Source organism: Erithacus rubecula (genome assembly GCF_903797595.1).
Source record: "Erithacus rubecula genome assembly, chromosome: 9".
NCBI lineage: Eukaryota > Metazoa > Chordata > Aves > Passeriformes > Muscicapidae > Erithacus > Erithacus rubecula.
In genome coordinates, this window is record NC_136660.1 from 3876355 (window position 1) to 3895964 (window position 19610).

At 47.3% G+C, this 19610-nt stretch overlaps 1 protein-coding gene across 1 annotated transcript in view; it reads right to left on the bottom strand.

Annotated features, from left to right (window-relative positions):
• Window positions 1-98: 98 nt before the first annotated feature.
• HK1 (hexokinase 1) overlaps window positions 99-19610 on the bottom strand; it is a 36782-nt gene continuing 17270 nt past the window's right edge. The window contains exons 5-18 of the mRNA XM_079311949.1: window positions 18576-18671; window positions 17296-17395; window positions 17026-17209; window positions 16690-16845; window positions 14215-14448; window positions 11591-11895; window positions 10284-10432; window positions 10071-10190; window positions 9155-9250; window positions 8375-8474; window positions 6597-6780; window positions 4724-4879; window positions 3838-4071; window positions 99-3187 (exon numbers count right to left, since the gene is read on the bottom strand). Coding sequence (XP_079168075.1) covers window positions 3043-3187; window positions 3838-4071; window positions 4724-4879; window positions 6597-6780; window positions 8375-8474; window positions 9155-9250; window positions 10071-10190; window positions 10284-10432; window positions 11591-11895; window positions 14215-14448; window positions 16690-16845; window positions 17026-17209; window positions 17296-17395; window positions 18576-18671 — 2259 coding nt within the window. The 3' untranslated portion in view covers window positions 99-3042. The remainder of the gene's footprint in view (window positions 3188-3837; window positions 4072-4723; window positions 4880-6596; window positions 6781-8374; window positions 8475-9154; window positions 9251-10070; window positions 10191-10283; window positions 10433-11590; window positions 11896-14214; window positions 14449-16689; window positions 16846-17025; window positions 17210-17295; window positions 17396-18575; window positions 18672-19610) is intronic.

Here is a 19610-nt window from a genome sequence, read left to right on the forward strand (position 1 = left end):
GCTCCAAGCAGCAAAGCAGTCCCTGCAGCCAGTAAAGAAAAACAGTTGAAGAATCTCATTGTCATGGCAAGGGAACGAACAAAAAGCACAGAACGGGGTTCAGAAGTTCAGAAACACTTTATTTTGCCTTCTGCTATTTTCTTAAGAAAACAAAACAAAACAAGGTCTGCTTGTTTTAAAACCCATTCAAAAGGCTTCTGAGAGAACCCCAGAGGAGTAAGGAGCAGATGACATTACAACAGTGGTATGCAAATGGTCTTTTCCCCAGGAAATATAAGATTTTTTGTGTTCATATTGCAGTAATTACAGCTTAACAGTTAAGAGGACTGTGATTTTATTCACCAAGCCTAAAAGCTTTAAGAAAGACATCTCAGTCATTGCTTGGGTAACATTGGAGACATTTCTTCAGACAGTTATAGCTTGTGATTCACTTGGAACAGTTTCCTAGGGGTAAGAAGTAGTCTGGAAATGAAAATCCCACCATGTCTCCCTTTGGAAAAGAACTGCCGTGTCTTATCAAGTACACCAACCATGGTCCACGGTAGGAAAAGTTAGAAACACAAACTCACTCCCTATTTGTTATGAGCTGGATCCAATAAACAAAACGACCTATGCCAGCATCTCCAAAATTCACAGTCACCCTGAGACCAAGTTTAACTTGCACTTCTCGTTCACCCTCTATCCTGCACTGAGCCTGGCCCCTCAGGTGCCAAAGAGCTCCAGCCCCAGGTCCCCAGGCACGGCTCACACCACCCCTACAGCACCGCCGACGGCAGGCACAAGATCCGCAAACCTTCAAGCAATTCAAAATGCAACGTGTCCCCTGCGCCCAAAAAAAGTTTCTCACCTTCTTCTGTCTCCTGTTTGGGGTCATAGCTGCACATCAAGGCTGTCAGAGACTATTCAAGCTGTAACGTGAGACGGGTTATTGGAGAAGCACAGCTTTAGTGTGGGGCTTTCATCTACCACAACCCCAAGCAGCGGTGTAGGAGCACCTGACACCGAGGTTCTGCCAAAATGAACCCCACACACACGGGGAGCTCACGGACACGCCGTATCCAGCACATGCCTGATGGAACCACACAGCCCCCGAAGGTTTCCTGCACAAGACAGGGCATGAGGAGCACCCGGACAAGCCACACGGCCCCTGAGATTTGGGCGCTGTCAGCGCTGTGCCTCTGCTGAACTACGCTAGGAAACACGAGGCACGGGGACCTGTGTGAATCTGACCCCGAATGCCCGGGAATAAAAACACACACACAAAACACAGGCACCACTGGGATTAGGTTGCAGCTCTCCCTACACAATAGCTCTTCCCAAAGCACTAAGCCACCAGCCAACAGCACCTCTTCCAGAAAGAACCACTAAACACCAGTTAACGCACATCAAAAAAGTTTAATATTTTCACAAGTATCACGTAACACTAGTACCGGAGCTACTAGTGTGCAAAGTAAAAAGACCCTCTACCTTTGCAAAACCAGTTAGGCATGCAATTTTTCAGGTAGACACACACTTAAAGCTGCAATGACTGTTTTGTGACTCACAGGTTACTTTACAACATTCACTCACAGTGCACCATAATGCATATTGAAATGTTATCGATGGGTAGGGCAATCCAAATCCTTGGGAATGGAACGAGAACAGAGAAGAGTAGCCTGCAAATTTCCATCTACTTTCTGCAGGAAAAGGCAGCAGGGAAAACCATGCAGACATCTCAAATTCATTTTTGGTAGAAGAAGAGTGGGAATTAAGAACTACTGTGTGGTCTCCCTCTTTGCAGAAAGTGGTGTGACTTACAGATGTCACCTGACGTGTACCTTCCTAACTGCTTCTCAAGTTAAGTGATGCAACTGGTATGCAAATATAATAATGGCATCGACTGGACAGAGGACAGGGTACACCACGTGTAAATGATCTGCTGTTGCTTTCGTCCTTGGAAAAAGCTGCACCCAATTTCGGCTTTGTGGGTCGTTCACGCACCCGGGTCCTCAAAGGCAAGATCAAAACACAAGCCTCCTCCTCTCCCTTTCTGCACACGGACTCTGAGTGTTTGTGTTCTGAGTGGCTGCTGAACAGCACTAAAGATTAAAGCTCTGTGTGGAAGCAAATACCCATTATTTAAGGCGAGAGACGGAAGGAGGCGCATCCGGGGACACGGCTGAGCTGTGGGTTTGGTGACCCTGACCCAGACTACAAGAGAGAGGAACTATTTTCTCTAATAACCCTCAGACAGAAGAATACAGCACAGCCACATAGGGACTGTAGATCTACCGAATTCACAGCTCTGGAGATTTGCATTACCCCAGTCACCAACCACTCGGCTTCGCTCTTTAAGGGATTTCTCGCCGAAACGTGACGGATCTCGCCCAGTATTACAACACTACTCACAGAAGCAATGGGGAATACCAGTGGAACCAGAACTGTGGGACAAGGGTGTTTACTTTCACCACAACAAGAAGAGGCATCAAGGAAGCGAGTAAGTGGCGGTGTCAAGTCCCGCTATAGAGAGTTACGTGTGCACAGTGCTGACACACCAAAATGTTTTCACGACCGCTTGAGACGAAACAACAGCAGGTAGATAATGCAGGAGGGAACTGTTGCTTCCCCTTGACTTAAAAAGCATCAACACCCAGGTCTGGTGGTCAGCGTGCTGGCAGTGTGCTTAACAGGGATGCTGCAAAGAACACGTTTGGTACGATGCAACGGGAGCTCTCAACGCACATCACTTGGGGGCAATTTTGTCTCAGACAACAACTGATTTTTGACAACTGCAGAAATTATAGACTGGCTTTTTCCATGACCTACAGATGGGGAAGGTACCAACAAGGTGAGTAAGAAACATGCAGATCGGGGTCCAGAAACAGGAGATATTATTAACAGCACACATTCTATCTTGTATCCTATTTTTTTATGTCATTAGTTGTAAATTTTTTTTGTTTTCCCCCAATAAAGCAGTGAGTTCTGGGTTTTTTACCAGTTCTGACTAGGCAGTCGCTGCTTTATGAGAAACACAAGACAGAATTGAGGCCAGGATTGTGGAGTTCAGTTCTGCTCAGCCTCACGAAGCCTGCATCCCACCGCTGTGATGAGCGCTGCCCCTTTCCCACTGCCGTCCTCCGACAGCAGGAAGGTCACGTCACAGTTGGGCGCCAGGTCTTTGACTGTTTGGTGCATGATCCTCGAAAAGCTGTGGAAGGAAACAGGGCAGTGGGTGAGGAAGGTCCTGCAGCAACTGTGGAGTGGAGCACTGCCACAGGCATCTGCACTGCGTCCTTTCTTCGGGGTAAGAAGGAAAATGCTGGGAACCAGGGTGGATTTGAATCCTGGGAGCAATAGGAGTTAAAGGAAAAAAGCACTTGCATCCCAGCCCTGCCTAAACAGACCACGTGAGTCCTCTCCTTCCCAGCCATCTCCCTCCACGCACACTAGAGGTGGACACTAGTTCTCTTCTCCTCCTGCCACTAACTCTTTCAGACTCCTGTCCTCACCTGCATTGTTCTGCAGCAGCTCTTCTCTGCTGGACATTGAACAGAAACATCCTTCAAAGAGGCACCAGGCATTTCAGCACTGCTCTGTCATTGCCTGTCCAGAGCCAAGAGATCCTTCCCTTGCTATACAGCTTCCAATTCACTTGGCAAGCTGTGTCCCCTACAGTTTGTCATCACCCTGAGAATCTTTCACAAGTCATTCTTGATCCTCTTGTTGCCCTTCAGAAAGCCCCAAGCCCCTGATCAAGATTTTTCTCTTCTCCTGGCTCTTATCCCATCAAGTGAGAGAGTCCAAGAGGAAGGACGCACACACAACACACCAACAAACGCTGAGAAGGCAAATACTCACTGTGGGTGGAGTTTGTAGAGAGTGCCATCCACACCAACTGTTATCTCCAGGTGCTCCAAGCCTCTGTTCTCCCTAATTTTATCTACAATGGCAGCCATCCCAGCACCACACAGCTGAGCTGCTCGCCTGGACACCGCCCCGCAGACCGTCTTGACAATGATGCTGTCATCGCAGGTGCTGTTGAGCCCCAGCTGCTGGAGGATGGTTCGCACCTGCAGCAAGGCTAACCTGTCACTGCAGGAGGAAAACAGTGTTACAGGCTTCCCCCAGTCGAGCCACAAACCCCACTGCACTGATGGCTGCAGCCATGCCTCTCCTGACAGCACAAGTGACCTTGGGGAATGCAAATTCAGTCACCTCTGCACTGTGCTGCGGTGCAGGAGAGGTGTGCAAGCAGCAACTGAGGCTCCAAGTCCAGCTCTGTGTTACCTCCCCTTCTCTTTTCTTTTCCAGGAAAATATTTTTAACTATGATCTTGGGTTTTTTTTCCCCCATGAAGCCTCGGAGATTGCTTTAAAATACAGAGTCCGAGCAATAAAAGCACAAAAACACCCAGTAAGCAGTGCTCACTCAGCTAGCGTTCATTCAATTCCACAATTGCAGCCAAACACACACAAGAGGCCTGGGAAAACGGCTTGATTTCCAAACAAGGAAATAAAATGATAGAGTGAGGGAATCCTTGAAAGCCCTTCCCAGGATTTAGAAGTGAGCATTACTAGAAATTCAGCTGATATTGTAAAGAATCCTTCTGCTTACACACAGACTGAAATCCAAATTCTCTCCAGAGATGCAAGCAACGCTCTCCAGCTGCCCCTCCCATCCAGCAGTGTCACCAGATGACACACTACACTATTTCACTCCAAGCAGTGTCAGTGCGGTGTATTACCTCTCAATCTGAGAAAGGAACTTGGTTTCAAAGATATGTCTGGTCTTCAGTGTCTCTGAAATCTGGCCTCGGAACAGGAAACCCCGTTTGGTGAAGTCGATCAAAATATTGCGGACTATTTCCCCCAGGTACATCCCACTGATCATCTTCTCATACCTGCAAGGAAAGACAGCAGTCCAGCTCAGAGGAAACCTGCCCATGTTTGCACAGGCAGCTTCACAGGTGTGTCAGCAGCCACAGGGCTGCAACTCCAGTGCTAAACATCACTCCCAGGACATCCTTATCCTGTGCTAGACAGAGATCTGCAGGTGGAAGATATTTCTTCTTTCTAGAACAAGGCAAGACTGCAGGTGGGAAACTTGGATCCTGTCTGCAGAGCTGGGGACTGAGAGGGGTTCAGGACAGCCTGATTCCTCCTTGGGGTTTGGGGACAGGTGGTTTCCTAATGGAAATCAGGTGCTTGAATTGACTGAAGAGCATACACCAACCCTGGACCATCAGTTTGTCAACTTGCAGGTCAGTGGTCCTGTGAATAGGCTGGACGTGGTTTTTCCCATCCTTTATCTTGCAAAGGGTTGGTTTCAAAGTGCAGAACACCCTTAAAACCACTGCATTTGCAGTGACTGTACCTTGTGGTTTCCCTGTAATTTTGCTGCATGGAGCCACTGAGCTTTTTCTGTTGGAGGTCTCAGCTGTGTTTTGCATTCCCTCCCTTCCAGCATCATTCTGTCTCGAATGGAGAACTTTGGGGCCTGTAGTTGTGTCCTTACCAACATGAACTGAACAGCTCCATTTCCTGAGAAGGGCACTCAGTGATGCATCCTTTATTTCACTCCTGAAGCTCTACAGCAGGATTTGTGCCCTGGATTGGGCAGAGCCCAGCACACCATCCTGCTGGAAGCAGGCCACAAAGTCCATTTAATACCATGAACTCTCTCAAGCTTGTACCCAGCAAATGTCCTTCCTTCTGAGTGCCTAACTATCTCTGGAATAAATTATTCCCCTGGCAATCTCATTTGGCTGCTTACTCCATGCCAACTCTGCTGCTGCATCAGGCTCAGTCCACGTCTGCCCCTCTGCGTCTGTTTGAGCCTCAGCTTCTAAAGAGCTTCCCATGGGACTTGCCAACTGGTCTGTATTCCTCAGGTTTTTGTGGGCAGATTTATTCTAGTCACAAAATCTCTTTAAAAGCTCCTGGCATCAAAGCAACAATGAAAAACTGTAGTCCTAGCAAGCAGCAGTCTCAGCCCAGTTTTATCAGTGCTGGCTACACATCTCCTTGTCAACCTTCTCTTCAAAGGGACAGGGAAGCAGTTGCCCAACAAAAGCTGAGCCTCAAAAAGAGGACCAGACTCCAGAAGCAAGAAAGGCAGGTCCTCTAACATGACCTATCCCATCCAGAAAATCGTCTGAAAAAAGAGCTGGCTGCAAGTGCTAGAGAGCTCCTGACTGTTTTAGTGAGCAGCTCCAAGCTTTAACCACGCCAGCTGGTATAAGTTTAGGATTTCCACAGGCACAGCCCTCTACAAAGAGAGTTCAGCTAAAACAGATTAACCTGAGATCCAGAATAAAAGAATGACTAGCCATCTTATCCTCCTCAGTACAGTACAGGATTAAAAAAAGGGTTTCTTCATAATTTAAAGAATTTTGAAGTTCTCACCAAAAGCCCTGCTGTGGAGTTCCCATGGCAGCAAGTAAGTCACAAAAAAGGAGTGTCCAGGAACAGCACAGAAAGGGGAGATCTCACAGGATAGCAGGACTGTGGTCATTTCCCACTCTTAACCATTCTCATCTGGGAGAAATCCAGTTCTCTCTTAAAAGCACTTAAGGCAGCCTGGCTTACATGCACAGCACACCATCTCTGCTGCAGTACCTTTGCTTCCCAGCATTCAGTGAGAAGTCATCCACTGCTTTGTCATATATTGTCCTGATGTCATCCAGGCACCCGTTGTCCCCGAACGCTCCCCACTCGGTGTTCACACACATTCTGCCCTGCTCACCATCCACCATCTCTATGTTCCTCATCTCCTCCATGTAACAAGCATTGCTGCCCGTTCCTGAAAGAAACAAACACTCAAGTTATACTTTGGTTGGAACAGAACAATGCTAAAGCCAGCACCACAGCCCTGACAAACTTTCTGAGGGATCCTGACCTGTGTTTTTTTTTCTGAAAGAAGTAGTTGAATCATCATTTGAAACATCACCAAAAAAACCCAAACCCTCACTCCTCAGCAGTCCTAGACTGAAGGAGAACATTACTCCTGCAGTGCATTGCTCAGGGTGGCTTGGAGAGGAAGCTCACCCATTCCAGCTGGGCTGAGGGAGGAAGAGCAGGGCAGCACTTTCAGCACACAAAACCTCACGTGCTTCTGACCCCAAAGCTACAGGAAGCAGACAGCTGGATTTTGCAGATGGGAACCACCTTCCACAAGCCCATGGACCCACAGAATTCAGGGGAAAATGTGCTGAGCTGAAAATTCAGCAAAGTTCTGAGGCAGCAGTGGTTTTACCAGCTGATTGCTTGCAGGGTTTTCTGATTTTAGTTGCTTATTTTTTCCAGCAGGAAGGTTACTTCCATGTTGAGATGAGGCCATATTTGGTATTTCTTAAAAAGGATCCTAAGGAGTGTGGCAAAGTGCTCCATGTACACAGAGGTCTTTAGGGAGTAAAGTTTTATTAGCAAAGAGAGGCAGCTTTAGCTGCTACTAGGGCAGAAGTTCTCTTGAAGTTACATAACTTCCATTTAATCCTGCATCCCAGATTATCCATCAATTGCTACAGCAGGTCTGTTTCCCTTTGCCATTTTTTTAGGGAATTACATCAACAGAGTCTGAGCTGAAAGAGATCCTCCCACAGCACTCTCCTGCTGCAGGAGAGCTGAGCCACAGCACAGGGTTTGGCAGGGGGAATGTCTGGGTTTGCAGGCTGAGAGCCAGGTCTGCAGGACCAAACCAGACCAAAGCCAGCCTCCCTCAGGTGCCATCAGCCAGGCAATCCAGGCAAAGGGCAGAGGGAGCTGTCAGAGCCCTGGGGCTTTCACTGCCATTATCCCAGAGGTAGGCAGGCCACCTGTGACGCCCTGCTCTGCACACAGACACGCTGGCTGCACAGCAGAGCTGGCAGGGCTGCAGTGGACAGTCCCCAGGGGGTGTCCCCAGCACCCCAAGGACACGCTGTCCTTCCTGCAGGGAACTCTGGTTCCTCAAGCGTGGCGCCCGGAGCTGCGCAGACACGGCTCCCCACGCGCTGACTCATCCTGGACCCTTTCCAACCCTCTGCAGGAGAAATCCCTGCAGCTCTACTGTCCTACAAGCCACCTCACAACTGAAAGCACTCTTAAAGCTTGCAGGGGCCTTGTTCCCCTTCTCTGCCATGGAAAACTCACTGCTCTGGAGAGCTCTGGGAATTCACACTGCCCTGTGACTCAGGCTCCCCAAACGTGGCAAAGGCATCAGCAGTCATCTGTGGAATTACTTCAGCTGTCTCACTGCTGGGAAGGGAGCTGTGAGAATGAAGCTGGCTGTTGAATTTTGCTCTCTTTTGCTCCTAGATATCACAGCTTTCTTTTCAGTTAACCACAGGGATGCCCCCATGAGAATACAGAGAGATGTGTGGACGTGCTGTTTAATAAAAGGCAGCTCTAACACGTACCCACAATGAGCCCAATTTCACAGTTTGGATCTTCATAAGCACAAGTCATCATTGTGCCCACTGTATCATTCACCACAGCCACCACATCCAAATCAAATTCCTTTGGGAGAGAGAAAACAACAGTGAGAACTCTGAGCTAGGGGCAGTCTCTCACACCAAAGGGGATGCTGTAGAAACACACTGGGAACAAACAACTGAAATCACCAGTCTGATTTCACATATGCAAAAACAGGAACCTAATCTACCAGCAGGCAGCAAAGGCATATGTTTAAGCAACTATCTTTTACATAGGCACATGGTATAAACATTCAGTATCACAGCAATTGCATAGTAATTCCAGTAACAAAGGTTTTAAGACTTCCTTTTCACTGGCTCATAAAAACTGTGCAAAACCAACACTCTTCTCAGGGTGTTTTTCTTCCCTTCCTAGAAAGTTTTGGCTAAGCTGGTTGAGGCTTTTTCAAGATCAAGAAGAAGAGGAGAAAACTGTCCTTTAGGGTGCACTGAGGTGCATTCCTACAATCACCATTTTGAAAACTCCTGCTTTCTCCAAGCCTGTGGAAATTTCCACAGAGTTTGAAAGAAGCCTTGAAAGTTCTGGCAAATGTGGGAAGTTAGAAACCTCTGGGGAAAAGCAATCTTCTGACAGGAAGACAGGAGGCACAGCCTGTGTCTACAAGGCACACAAATCCTGTGGAAAGGAGCTAGTCTGACCCACAAGGTCTGTCAAGTCTGGAGAGGAGCAGAATGAGAAAAAAAAGAAAAAAAAAGAAAAATCACCTCTCTTCTTTTAATTCCTTCTCTAAGTAAATATACCACATCTTCTCCCTCACAGTCTGTAGCTTTGAAGCCTTTTGTCCAATTGAGAAGGATACCCTATAAAGCAAGAAAATAAGTCATCAAGTTGCCAGGATTCAGATGTCATTCTGTACATTTAACATTTCAAATACTTCAGTGTGATGTTTTACAGAGGAGTCTCTGTGAGAAGGAATATCTCCTCAGTTATGTCAGATTTGCATCTAAAACAACTAATTGTGGTTGGGCTCTAAATTTCCAGGGCAATGGAGCAAACAAACAAACAAACAAACAAAGAAGTGCAACAGGAACAACAAACTCAAAAACCCCAAAAAGTATACACCATTTTTAAAAGAAACCCCATTGAAGTATACAGGAAACTATAAACAGCTGCAGAGGTTGGTGTAAGTTTGTGGCAGCAAAGAAGTTAAACATGTAAGTGCAAAGAACACAAATCCATTTGCCAGGGATGTGCTGCAGGCCACACTGTCACCCTCAGGGTGACACAGCCCACAGACCCTGGTGCAACCACTCCATCCAGTGAGACAAGATCAGCTGGGAATAGGTGCTGGCAGCAGGGATGGACTTTTGCTTACTGCTTGCAAAACCAGTCACAGACCAGCAGCTTTACACAGTTGGAAAAACATAATGCCTTAAAAAAGGGATATAACCACCATGGAAAATTTAAATGCTCTTATCTGTCACAGCCTTGGGCTGAGCAGCATTTGCATGACTATCCTTATAGGAACTATTTATAGCAGCAGCTGTACTGGTCAGGGTCAGCACACAAACCTTCCCCTGGTGTGACCTTCCTGTAAGTGTCACGTGGATGACAAGAGGGCAGAGAAACCAGGCCTGGCAGAAGCACAAAAAGAGATTCAAAAGGTACTAAGGAACTTACAGCATCCAGACTGGTCTGCTTGCAGGGGAAGGAAAAGGTGAAGCCAAGAGGAAGACGGGCGCCTTTTATCCCCATGTAATCCAGGAAGTCAGAAATGCAGGTAACAATGTGATCAAACAGCTTTAAAGAGAAAAGTCATGATATTTGAAGTCATATATGTGCTCCTAAGCAGTTATTTAGAAAGCAGCAGTGCAGCCAGAGAAACACAAATACCTCTTCTCCTGTTCCCTGCATCACCTCTATGGGAATGGCATAGATCTTGTTGTGCATCTCAACCGTTCTCCTTTTACCGCTGCGGATTTTCACCAGCAAAACTCTAAAGTTTGTCCCTCCAAGGTCAAGTGCCAGAAAGTCTCCATTCTCTGTAAAACAATAGTATGTGTTTATAATATATGTGTATATTTGAAGAACCACAAGTAAAATCTGAAGAAATTATTCTCTCAAAGTATTTTGACAGAAAATCTCCTAAAAGCTCAGTTGGGAAGATCTTCATCAAAGGAGGATTTCAGATGCTGCTCTGATTATTCTGTTTTCCTTTAAATCAACAAGGCAAAAAGGACCCATGCAACTGTTCTCCAAGAGAAAGCTGAAATTTGGCCAGCCACCTGAAATGCAAAGTAGCCAAGTGTTTTGGGTTGATGTGGTCAGAAATGTGCATTCTATCACCATCTGTTGAAGTAGGTGGAGCAGTGACCCTGATCTCCTGGCACATATTATCTGCTAATGGGCCATCTTTAAACCAGCTGGGGCAATCATCTTCATCTTTCCCACAACCCATCCTCCCTCCAGGAGATATCATCTGCTGCTGGGACATTGAGTCCCACTGCATGACTGATAAAATTACATCATCCCACTGGGAGATGCTCCAGCCAGGGGAGGAGCCAAGCCTTTCCTACCTAGATAAAAACTGAGATTTTGGACACCAAGTTATCCATCTTTCCACTGTATCCCAGAGGAAAGCCAGACCTTTTCACATCATCCCTGGACCTTCAGAGGAAAACTACACCTTCTCCAGGAGCACTGCTCCAGCTGAACCACATCTGCCACTGCAGGAGGATGCAGCCACCATTGAATGGGACTGCTGCCAACACCCTGACTGACTGACGGGGTGGCAGGTTGTATTCTGACTCTGTCAGTGTTTTGGGATTGCTCTTTGTAATACTGCATTTCTATTTTAATTTTCCTAGTAAAGAACTGTTATTCCTAATTCCCCTATCTTTGCCTGAGAGTCTCTTAATTTCAAAATTACATTAATAATTTGGAGGGACAGGGTTTACATTCTCCATTTCAAAGAGAAGCTTCTGCCTTTATTGGCAGACACCTGTCCTTTAAAACGGGACACCAAGTAATGTGAACAGGTTTCATACGGGTTTGGGTTTATGATCCCAGCTGTGGTGTTCTCCCCTCAAGCTGTGACTTTGCTTGTAGCAGGCTGCCAGCAACCAGCACAGGCCAGAAGGGAGATCTCCTTTACACTGCTCAGCCTCACCAAACCCCAGAGCGGCCGCCCGCAGCCGAACCTGTCCCATCCGGCGTGCTGCGGACGAAGGTGGGCAGCATCTTCACTTTGGCCGTGTCGTGAGTCTTCTTCTTCAGCCCCGCCTCCATCTCCGCCCTCATCCTCTTCTTCACCTGCAGCAGCTGCTCGTGGGTGAGCTTGAACTCGGCCAGAGTCTCGTCGATGAGGCGGTGCTGCTCGGCCAGCCGGTACGCCACGGCCGTCACCATGGCCGCACCCTTGCCGCTGCCGCTCTCCGACAGCAGGAACCGCACCTCCGAGTCGGGCACCAGCCGCCGCGTCGTCTTGTGCAGGCGCCGCGCGTACCTGCGCCAGGGGAGGCTCAAAATCTGGGCTGCATCCCCCCAAAATCTGCATTGCATCCCCCCCACCCAAAATCTAGACTGCATCCCTCCCCAAAATCTGCACTGCATCCCCTCAAAATTTGCGCTGCATCCCCCCAATATCTGTGCTGCATCCCCCTCAAAATCCTCTATATCTGCACTGCATCCCCCCAACAATGCAGTCCTGCCAAATCTGCTCTGCATCCCCCCAAAATCTGCACTGCACCCCCAAAAATCTGTGCTGCATCCCTCCCCAAAATCTGCACTGCATTCCCCAAATCTGCTCTGCATCCTTCACCAAAATCTGCGCTGCAATCACCCAAATCTGCACTGCATCCCCCCAAATCTGTACTGATTCCCTCCCCAAAATCTGCTCTGCATCCCCCCAAATCTGTACTGATTCCCTCCCCAAAATCTGCTCTGCATCCCCCCAAATCTGCACTGCATACCCCCAAATCTGCACTGCATCCCTCCCCAAAATCTGCACTGCATACCCCTAAATCTGCACTGCATCCCTTCCCAAAATCTGCACTGCCCACACCCCAAAATCTGCACTGCACCGCCCCCACCAAAATCTGTACTGCTGACACCAACCCAATGCAAGGGGAGTGGGCAAACCTCACCGTGGTCAAACTAGCTACAGCCTCACAAGTAGGAAAACTATCATGGCAGAGTGGTTCTTCCCCACAGCCTCCTTCCTCCCAAATTTCTAAGCAGAGCCAGCAAAAAGCAGGGGAGAGCATCAGTCTGATCTCCTGAACCTGATCCTGGATGGAACAAACTCCCTGGCTGCAAAGCTGCTCTGATTCCCTGTCCTGCAGTCCCCTCTCAAACTTGGTTTAGATGGTGTGGGAAACAGTTAAGAAGCCAAAACTGCCCATTTTTATTATCTTAACAATCCCCAGACCTTGATCAATCTGGAAAAGCTAACCAGAACAGCATTCTTGGAAACCTTTTTGTTTGCTTAATTCTATGCTTTTCTTCAACAGAGAAAAATATATTTTTCAACAAATAATGAGAAACTGAAATTGAAACATTACGCATACTTCTCCTTTCAGAAGTTCCCCTATAAACATTAATTTTCTGATTTCTACATAAATCTATACAGCTGTTTCACTAAAAATGTAGCTTGCAAGATGGGGAAAAACAAGACAAAGGTGGTTTTTTAAAGGCTACAGAGATCTAAGCACTACTTTTTCCTCCACCCTGGTTTCCAAGTGTATATTCAGAAAAGACTGGTCAAAATAGGGGTAGGCACGGGCATTAAACTGGAAATGGAGATGACAGTGAATTAATGCAGGTCTCCACACAGCCCAATCAATGGGCACAAAGAAGTATTTTGTACAAAGAAACTCTCCTTCCAGTAGGTCTCCTGGTGATATCTTACTCAGACCACCATAGCTTTCCCTGACATTGCAGTATCCAGTTACTCAGGATAACTTTGGGCTCTTTTCTGTATGTTTTTGAGAATCCCACACAACTTGTCCACTTAAAAGACATCTCTCCTTTCCCCCACTCTGCTCAGCTCAGCCCTAAACCCCTGTGCCCACTCTTTGGGTTCATCATGTCACAGCCTGCCTGGGTGATGCCCTGCAATGACACACTGGCCACGCTCAGAGCAGGTGGGGTGCCAGGGGCAGGAGCAGAAGGACTTGTTGGAGTCAGCAAGTCAGGGGTGTCTCTGAATTCTCTGGAAAGAGATCAGAGTGCAGGGATTGAATAAGTCTTAGAATGAGCTCTGATGTTTTTAGTGAGTAAAAGGTCTGGATTCCACAGTATTAGTTCAAGTTCTAGTGAAGGTTGAAAAAATATTGGTATCTTTAGTAGATGCTCCAAGCCCACAGCTGTAGACAGGACTTACACATAATGGAGCTATAGTAAGAATATTGCTTACATTTCTTAGAACAAGATAGATTCTATGTGTAGTGTTATACTTAACCTGGTGCTAAGAAACTGGAATTCTAATAGGTTAAGGAGTGGTGGTCTGAGCTTGCATTTAGCTTGTTGAAAAAATGCTATATAAGAGTATGTATTCAGAGAGTTGCTGCTTTTAGCTATTGGCTTTTGCCAGGGCTTTTGCCATTCACTTATTGCTTATTGCCATTGCTTTTTCTATTGCCTGTTGAGACTGATGTGCTTTGTAACAAGACGTACCTTGTAATAAATAACCCTTTTAACTATTAGCTGCTTTGCTTATTTAAGATTACCCAACAAGTAGGAGCCTATAGACTTCAAAAATCTGGTGCCTTAGAGCACCTGGATGTCAGAAAGACCCCTGAGACCTAACTCCCCAGGGACTCACTGTGGGTGCATCTTGTAGAGGGAGCCATCCACGCCCACGGTGGTGCGCAGGCGGCCCACGCCCTTGTTGTCGCGCAGCTGGTTGAGGATGGCGCCCAGCGTGGAGGCCACCAGGTTGGCCGAGCGGAAGGACACGATGGTGCACACGTGCTGCACGGCGATGCAGTCCTCGTGGGACGGCTCCACGCCCAGGCGCGTCAGGATTTCTTTGGCTTTGTTCAAACCTTCCTTGCTCCTGCAAGGAAAAGGGATTTCTTAGCTGGCGTGTGCTGGACTTGCGTATCTAAACAGGGGTGTCCCTGCCTGGGGTTTGAGAAAGTTAGAAAGAATATTTCTTAGAGACTGGACTAGAAAGGTCCTTGAGGCTTGAAATAAAATGCTCCAAACATGATGGAAAAGCTTGCCATTAAAGCCTGGTGCAAACACACCACTGTGCTGGGTTGGTGTGGTCAGAAATGTGTATTCTGCCACCATCTGTTGCAGCCGGGTGGGACAGTGTTTTCCTTATCTCCATGGCACATATCCTCTGCTAATGGGCCATCTTTAAACCAGCTGGGGCAATCATCTTTATCTTTCCACAGCCCATCCTCCCTCCAGGAGATATCATCTGCTGCTGGGACATTGAGTCCCACTGCATGACTGATAAAATTACATCATCCCACTGGGAGATGCTCCAGCCAGGGGAGGAGCCAAGCCTTTCCTACCTAGATAAAATCTGAGATTTTGGACACCAAGTTATCCATCTTTCCACTGGATCCCAGAGGAAAGCCAGACCTTTCCACATCATCCCTGGACCTTCAGAGGAAACTGCACCTTCTACAGGAGCACTGCTCCAGCTGAACCACATCTGCCACTGCAGGAGGATGCAGCCACCATTGAATGGGACTGCTGCCAACACCCTGACTGACTGACGGGGTGGCAGGTTGTATTCTGACTCTGTCAGTGTTTTGGGATTGCTCTTTGTAATACTGCATTTCTATTTTAATTTTCCTAGTAAAGAACTGTTATTCCTAATTACCATATCTTTGCCTGAGAGTCCCTTAATTTCAAAATTATAATAATAATTTGGAGGGAGGGGGTTTACATTTTCCATTTCAAAGAGAAGCTTCTGCCTTTATTGGCAGATACGTGTCCTTCAAACCAGGACAGCTACCTACAAACAATGCCAGTCCAGGTACTACTATGGGGAGGATCCAGAGGAATTAAAATGCTTTTTCATTACAATGATGCTTTAAACTGCAAACAGCTTCTGTCAAGCATGAAGCACCAGCCCCACAATTCAGCAGACACCCAGTCTCACACTCATTCCCTAGCATGTCTTGATCAACTAAGCCCAGTGCAAAAAACAAAACCCTGAGCAAAGGTTGCCTGAGCAATTTCATCCTAACGGGTCTCTTTTCAGGCTTTTACAACCCCACTCTGAATCTCTGCCTCTTGCATTGTTTTTTTCCTCATTAGCACCCAGCCTGAGAGCAAATCTTCTGGCAAAACTTCTCCTTCTCCAGCTCAGTCATTTCCCAGACAAAAAAACAAGGGGTATATATCTTGCCATCCCTAACTGCACGCCATACATCTTTTTAAGGACTCTTGCATCTTGCTAGCACCAGCTAGAAATTTGAAGCTGCATGGGATGTGGCCCCTACTTATAACCAAAGTTTCTTTTCAGGAAGTAAAGTGAGATTTCAGAGCAAATTTTTCCTCTTAATAACTGAATTTCTCAATAAGTGCATTTTTCTCAGTGCTGTTCAACATTATCTTGGTCCACAACACACTCTGTGGTTAAGACAAATGAATACACACATTTAATGGAAAGCTGTTCAGGTAACATGGTCTGCAGGGACAGGAGTAAACTGTGGCAGGAGGAGCAGGCATTATAGAAGTTACTGGCTGTTCCCTTGGTGTCATATTTGCCATTTCAAAAAGAAAATCCAGCCCAATGACTATGGTACAAACAATCCCAGTGATGTGAATTTTAAAAACACAGGGGGAACAGCCTGTAAGTGCTGACCAGAGGGGTGATGACACTCTCAGAAACCAACTGGCACATAGCTCAGAGGTCAGTGTGCAGCACCCAGCACTGCCTACGAGACTGAATGCTCTGCCTTGTCACACTTGTTCTCCTTCTGCCCTGCAATCCCAGGGATACAGCAAGGAGCAGCACAAGTATTTGCTAGGAGGCACTAAGCCAACTCACCCCCGTGTTTGGCTGCAGGGTAGCAACTCTGTGAGCAGTGAGAGAGGTACTACAGTTCGTACCCTGAAAGCTGCATGGACTGGCAGACTTTATAGTTCTTCCCAATGCAGAGGAAGGGAGAAATCTTGGGGAGGAGGGCACAGACTGGCTGCTCTGCTCAGGCAGTGGAGAATGGCAGCCACTCTCAAAGCAGCACACTTCCCCACAAAGCAAAAACAGCAGGGAAATTAACATTCAGAGTCACTGTGAAGCCCAAGGAGTGAAAAGGGATCGATTACTCACTTTTCAATGGCAGAGACATGCTTTGTCTCAAACTTCCCTTTGGTGAGAAGCTCAGGGGTGATTCTCCCCTCAAAGAGCAGCCCCTCCTTGGCCATCTTCACCAGGATGAGCCTTACCAGCTCCCCCATGTACAGCCCACTGACCATCTTCTCAAACCTGCGGGAGAGCACAACAGTCACCCACGAATCCACGGACAACCAAAAGTCACAGGAAGCAGAGACCAGCTGTGCCACCATAAGGCCTGGCCCCTGCAGGCAAAGGCACAACTTCTAGCACAAGTGGGAAATGGGGCACAGAACAGGAAACAACAGAACAAATGTTGACTGCCTCACTCACAGCTGCTTCCCAGGATTGAGGGACCCACGGTCAATCTCCCGATCAAACTCGGTCCTGATGTCCTCCAGCGAGCCGTCGTCTCCGAAGGCTCCCCACTCTGTGTTGATGCACATCCTGCCCTCATCACCCTCCACCAGGTCGATGTGCCTCATCTCCTCCATGTAGCAGGCATTGGTGCCCGTGCCTGGGGAGGAAAGGACAGCAGGAGGTGCTGAGCAGGCCGGGCAGGCAGAGGCACAGCAGCCCCGTGCCCAGCTCCACCGGCGTTACCGATGATCAAGCCGATCTCGCAGCGCTGGTCGTCGAAGCCACAGGTCATCATGGTGCCCACGGTGTCGTTCACCACAGCCATGATGTCTGCATCATAGTCCTGGGGAGCAACAAAGCATTACTTGGGCCACAGGGCTCCTCTGGAAAACACTGCTCCTTTTTTCAGCAAGCAGTTTCACAAGGAACAGGAGACACATAATCCGCCTGAATACCACAGCTAGTCTTTTAAAATATTCCACGTTCTGTCTGCCAGCTCCCCATCCCACGTACCCAAGGAGGCAGTGAGAGCAGACTAAGCAGTGAAGCAGCTCTAGGATCACTCCAGAGAGCACAGACCTGCTCTCACATAAGCACACTCAGGCAGGAAAGAAAAGGCCTGTACACGAGGGAGAAGGAACTTCACACTGAAACGTCATAGAACGATTTGAAGCAGCTGCTTGAGGAGTCAATCTAGAAAATATTGCTTACAGAGTCACTTAAACCATCAATGTGTTTTATTTCAAGTGAGGATTTTAATACAAAAATAATGCAATTAAATAAACAACATGCAGCCATTCCTTTCCAGGTTCTTCAGCATGTGATTCTACCAAGCCTAATGATAGAAACTGACTCCAGTAATGCTGTTTGGTGACAACAAAATCCAGGTTTGCTAGAGCCCACAACTGCCCAAAGAAAGCAAATACTTCACAGTTTCCAATGAATTTTTGGATGCTGAGTAATCAACATATGACCTGGTTGCAAGCACTACGCAAACCCAAATTCATTCCCTCTCACGCTCAGTGCTTTTTTATTTGTTTAAATCAGCAACCTGGTCACCTTCACTCTCTATAAAGTCAACACTGAGAAACTGCAGGGAGCAGCAGCTCGCTGAGCCTGAAATCCCCTTCTCTTCTGCTCAGCTCCTCTCCTGCTCCCACGCACAGCAGGTGCACAGCTGAGCTGAGTGCAGTCCATGAGAAACAAGTTCCTCAGGAATTGGGACGTGTTGGTATCACTGAAAAGCCACAGCACTGCCACACAGCACTTTGAAGAGTGATAAAATCACTGAAGGTTGCCAGTGAAAAGCCACGACACAGCAACTCAGTTCTGTGCTGTGAGGAAAATCACAGCTTCCAACAACAACTCTGATGCTGCCTCGTTCTCCCAGCCAACCCACACATCTTCATGCAAGAAAGCAGAGCTCCACCACCCCCCAGACCACCTGCTCAAGTGAGTGACATGAAGAGCTGTCCCTGACAAAGCTGAGATCCAGCTAAAAAGGAGAAAGAAGTGCAATTTACCCCACGTTTCTTGATGGCCTTGTTAAGCAGCCTCACCACATCTGCTCCCTCCACACCGCTCGCTTTGAAGCGCTTGGTCCAGGTTATCAGAATGCCCTGATAAAACACGACAGCAGCATTCACAATAAGACACACACAGATTTTTTTTTTTTCCCTTTAAAACCAAGATTTTATATTTCAAATGAATCTTCAGGTCTCTTTTCTCACATGACCTCTAATAACCCAACCTGAGACAGTGTCTTAGAGCTGAAAGATGGAAATCTCCTTTCCCCTCCCTTGCTAGAAAATGGTGCGTTTGCATTTTGTATTTTCAGCCTACTCTTCTCCCTGCTACTCCTCGACAGTTTTTCTTGGAAAACCATTTAATCCTTTTGGGCCATGGAAATAGACTGCTTTCAGAAAAAGCTGACTGTACAGGACTGACTACAGAGCAGGGATATGACATTGGCATGCCCAGGACTCAGCTGCAGTGGGGATCAGGCTGCTGCACATTTTACTGCCTGGAGTCCCATCTGCCTGGGCTTGTTCAGCTGTGGGATTGTGTTTATGGGTTGAGGCAAATTAAAATACTGGAGATGTAACAATGCATGTCCCTACTTTACTGCACAGATTAAAAAGGAAATCCTGGTACTGAATTCCTTGTCTGCAAACGATCATGAAGAGCCTGCAAATCCCCCAAGGTAATGACTACACTGATTTTGTGCCATTTACATAATGCCTGGCTGAATCAGAGCATTCAATGTACAGGTGAATAATAATAAAAGAAAGAAAAGAGTATTGATGGTCATCAACTGACACAAATAAAACTCAAACCAGCTCAGCTTTCCATACCCACCACAATATTCACATCTGTCACAACAGGAGTCCAAGAAGATAAAAACCAGAAAAGCTGAGGCCTGTAGGCACAAGCAGCCATTGTCCAGGTGTACGTTTGCCCATATCTCATCTTAAAAATCAAATTTTCACTCCAAACTGAAATGAGTGTCAGGGCAGCTCTTTCCAGACCAGGAGATACTCTTCTACTCCAAACTCAGT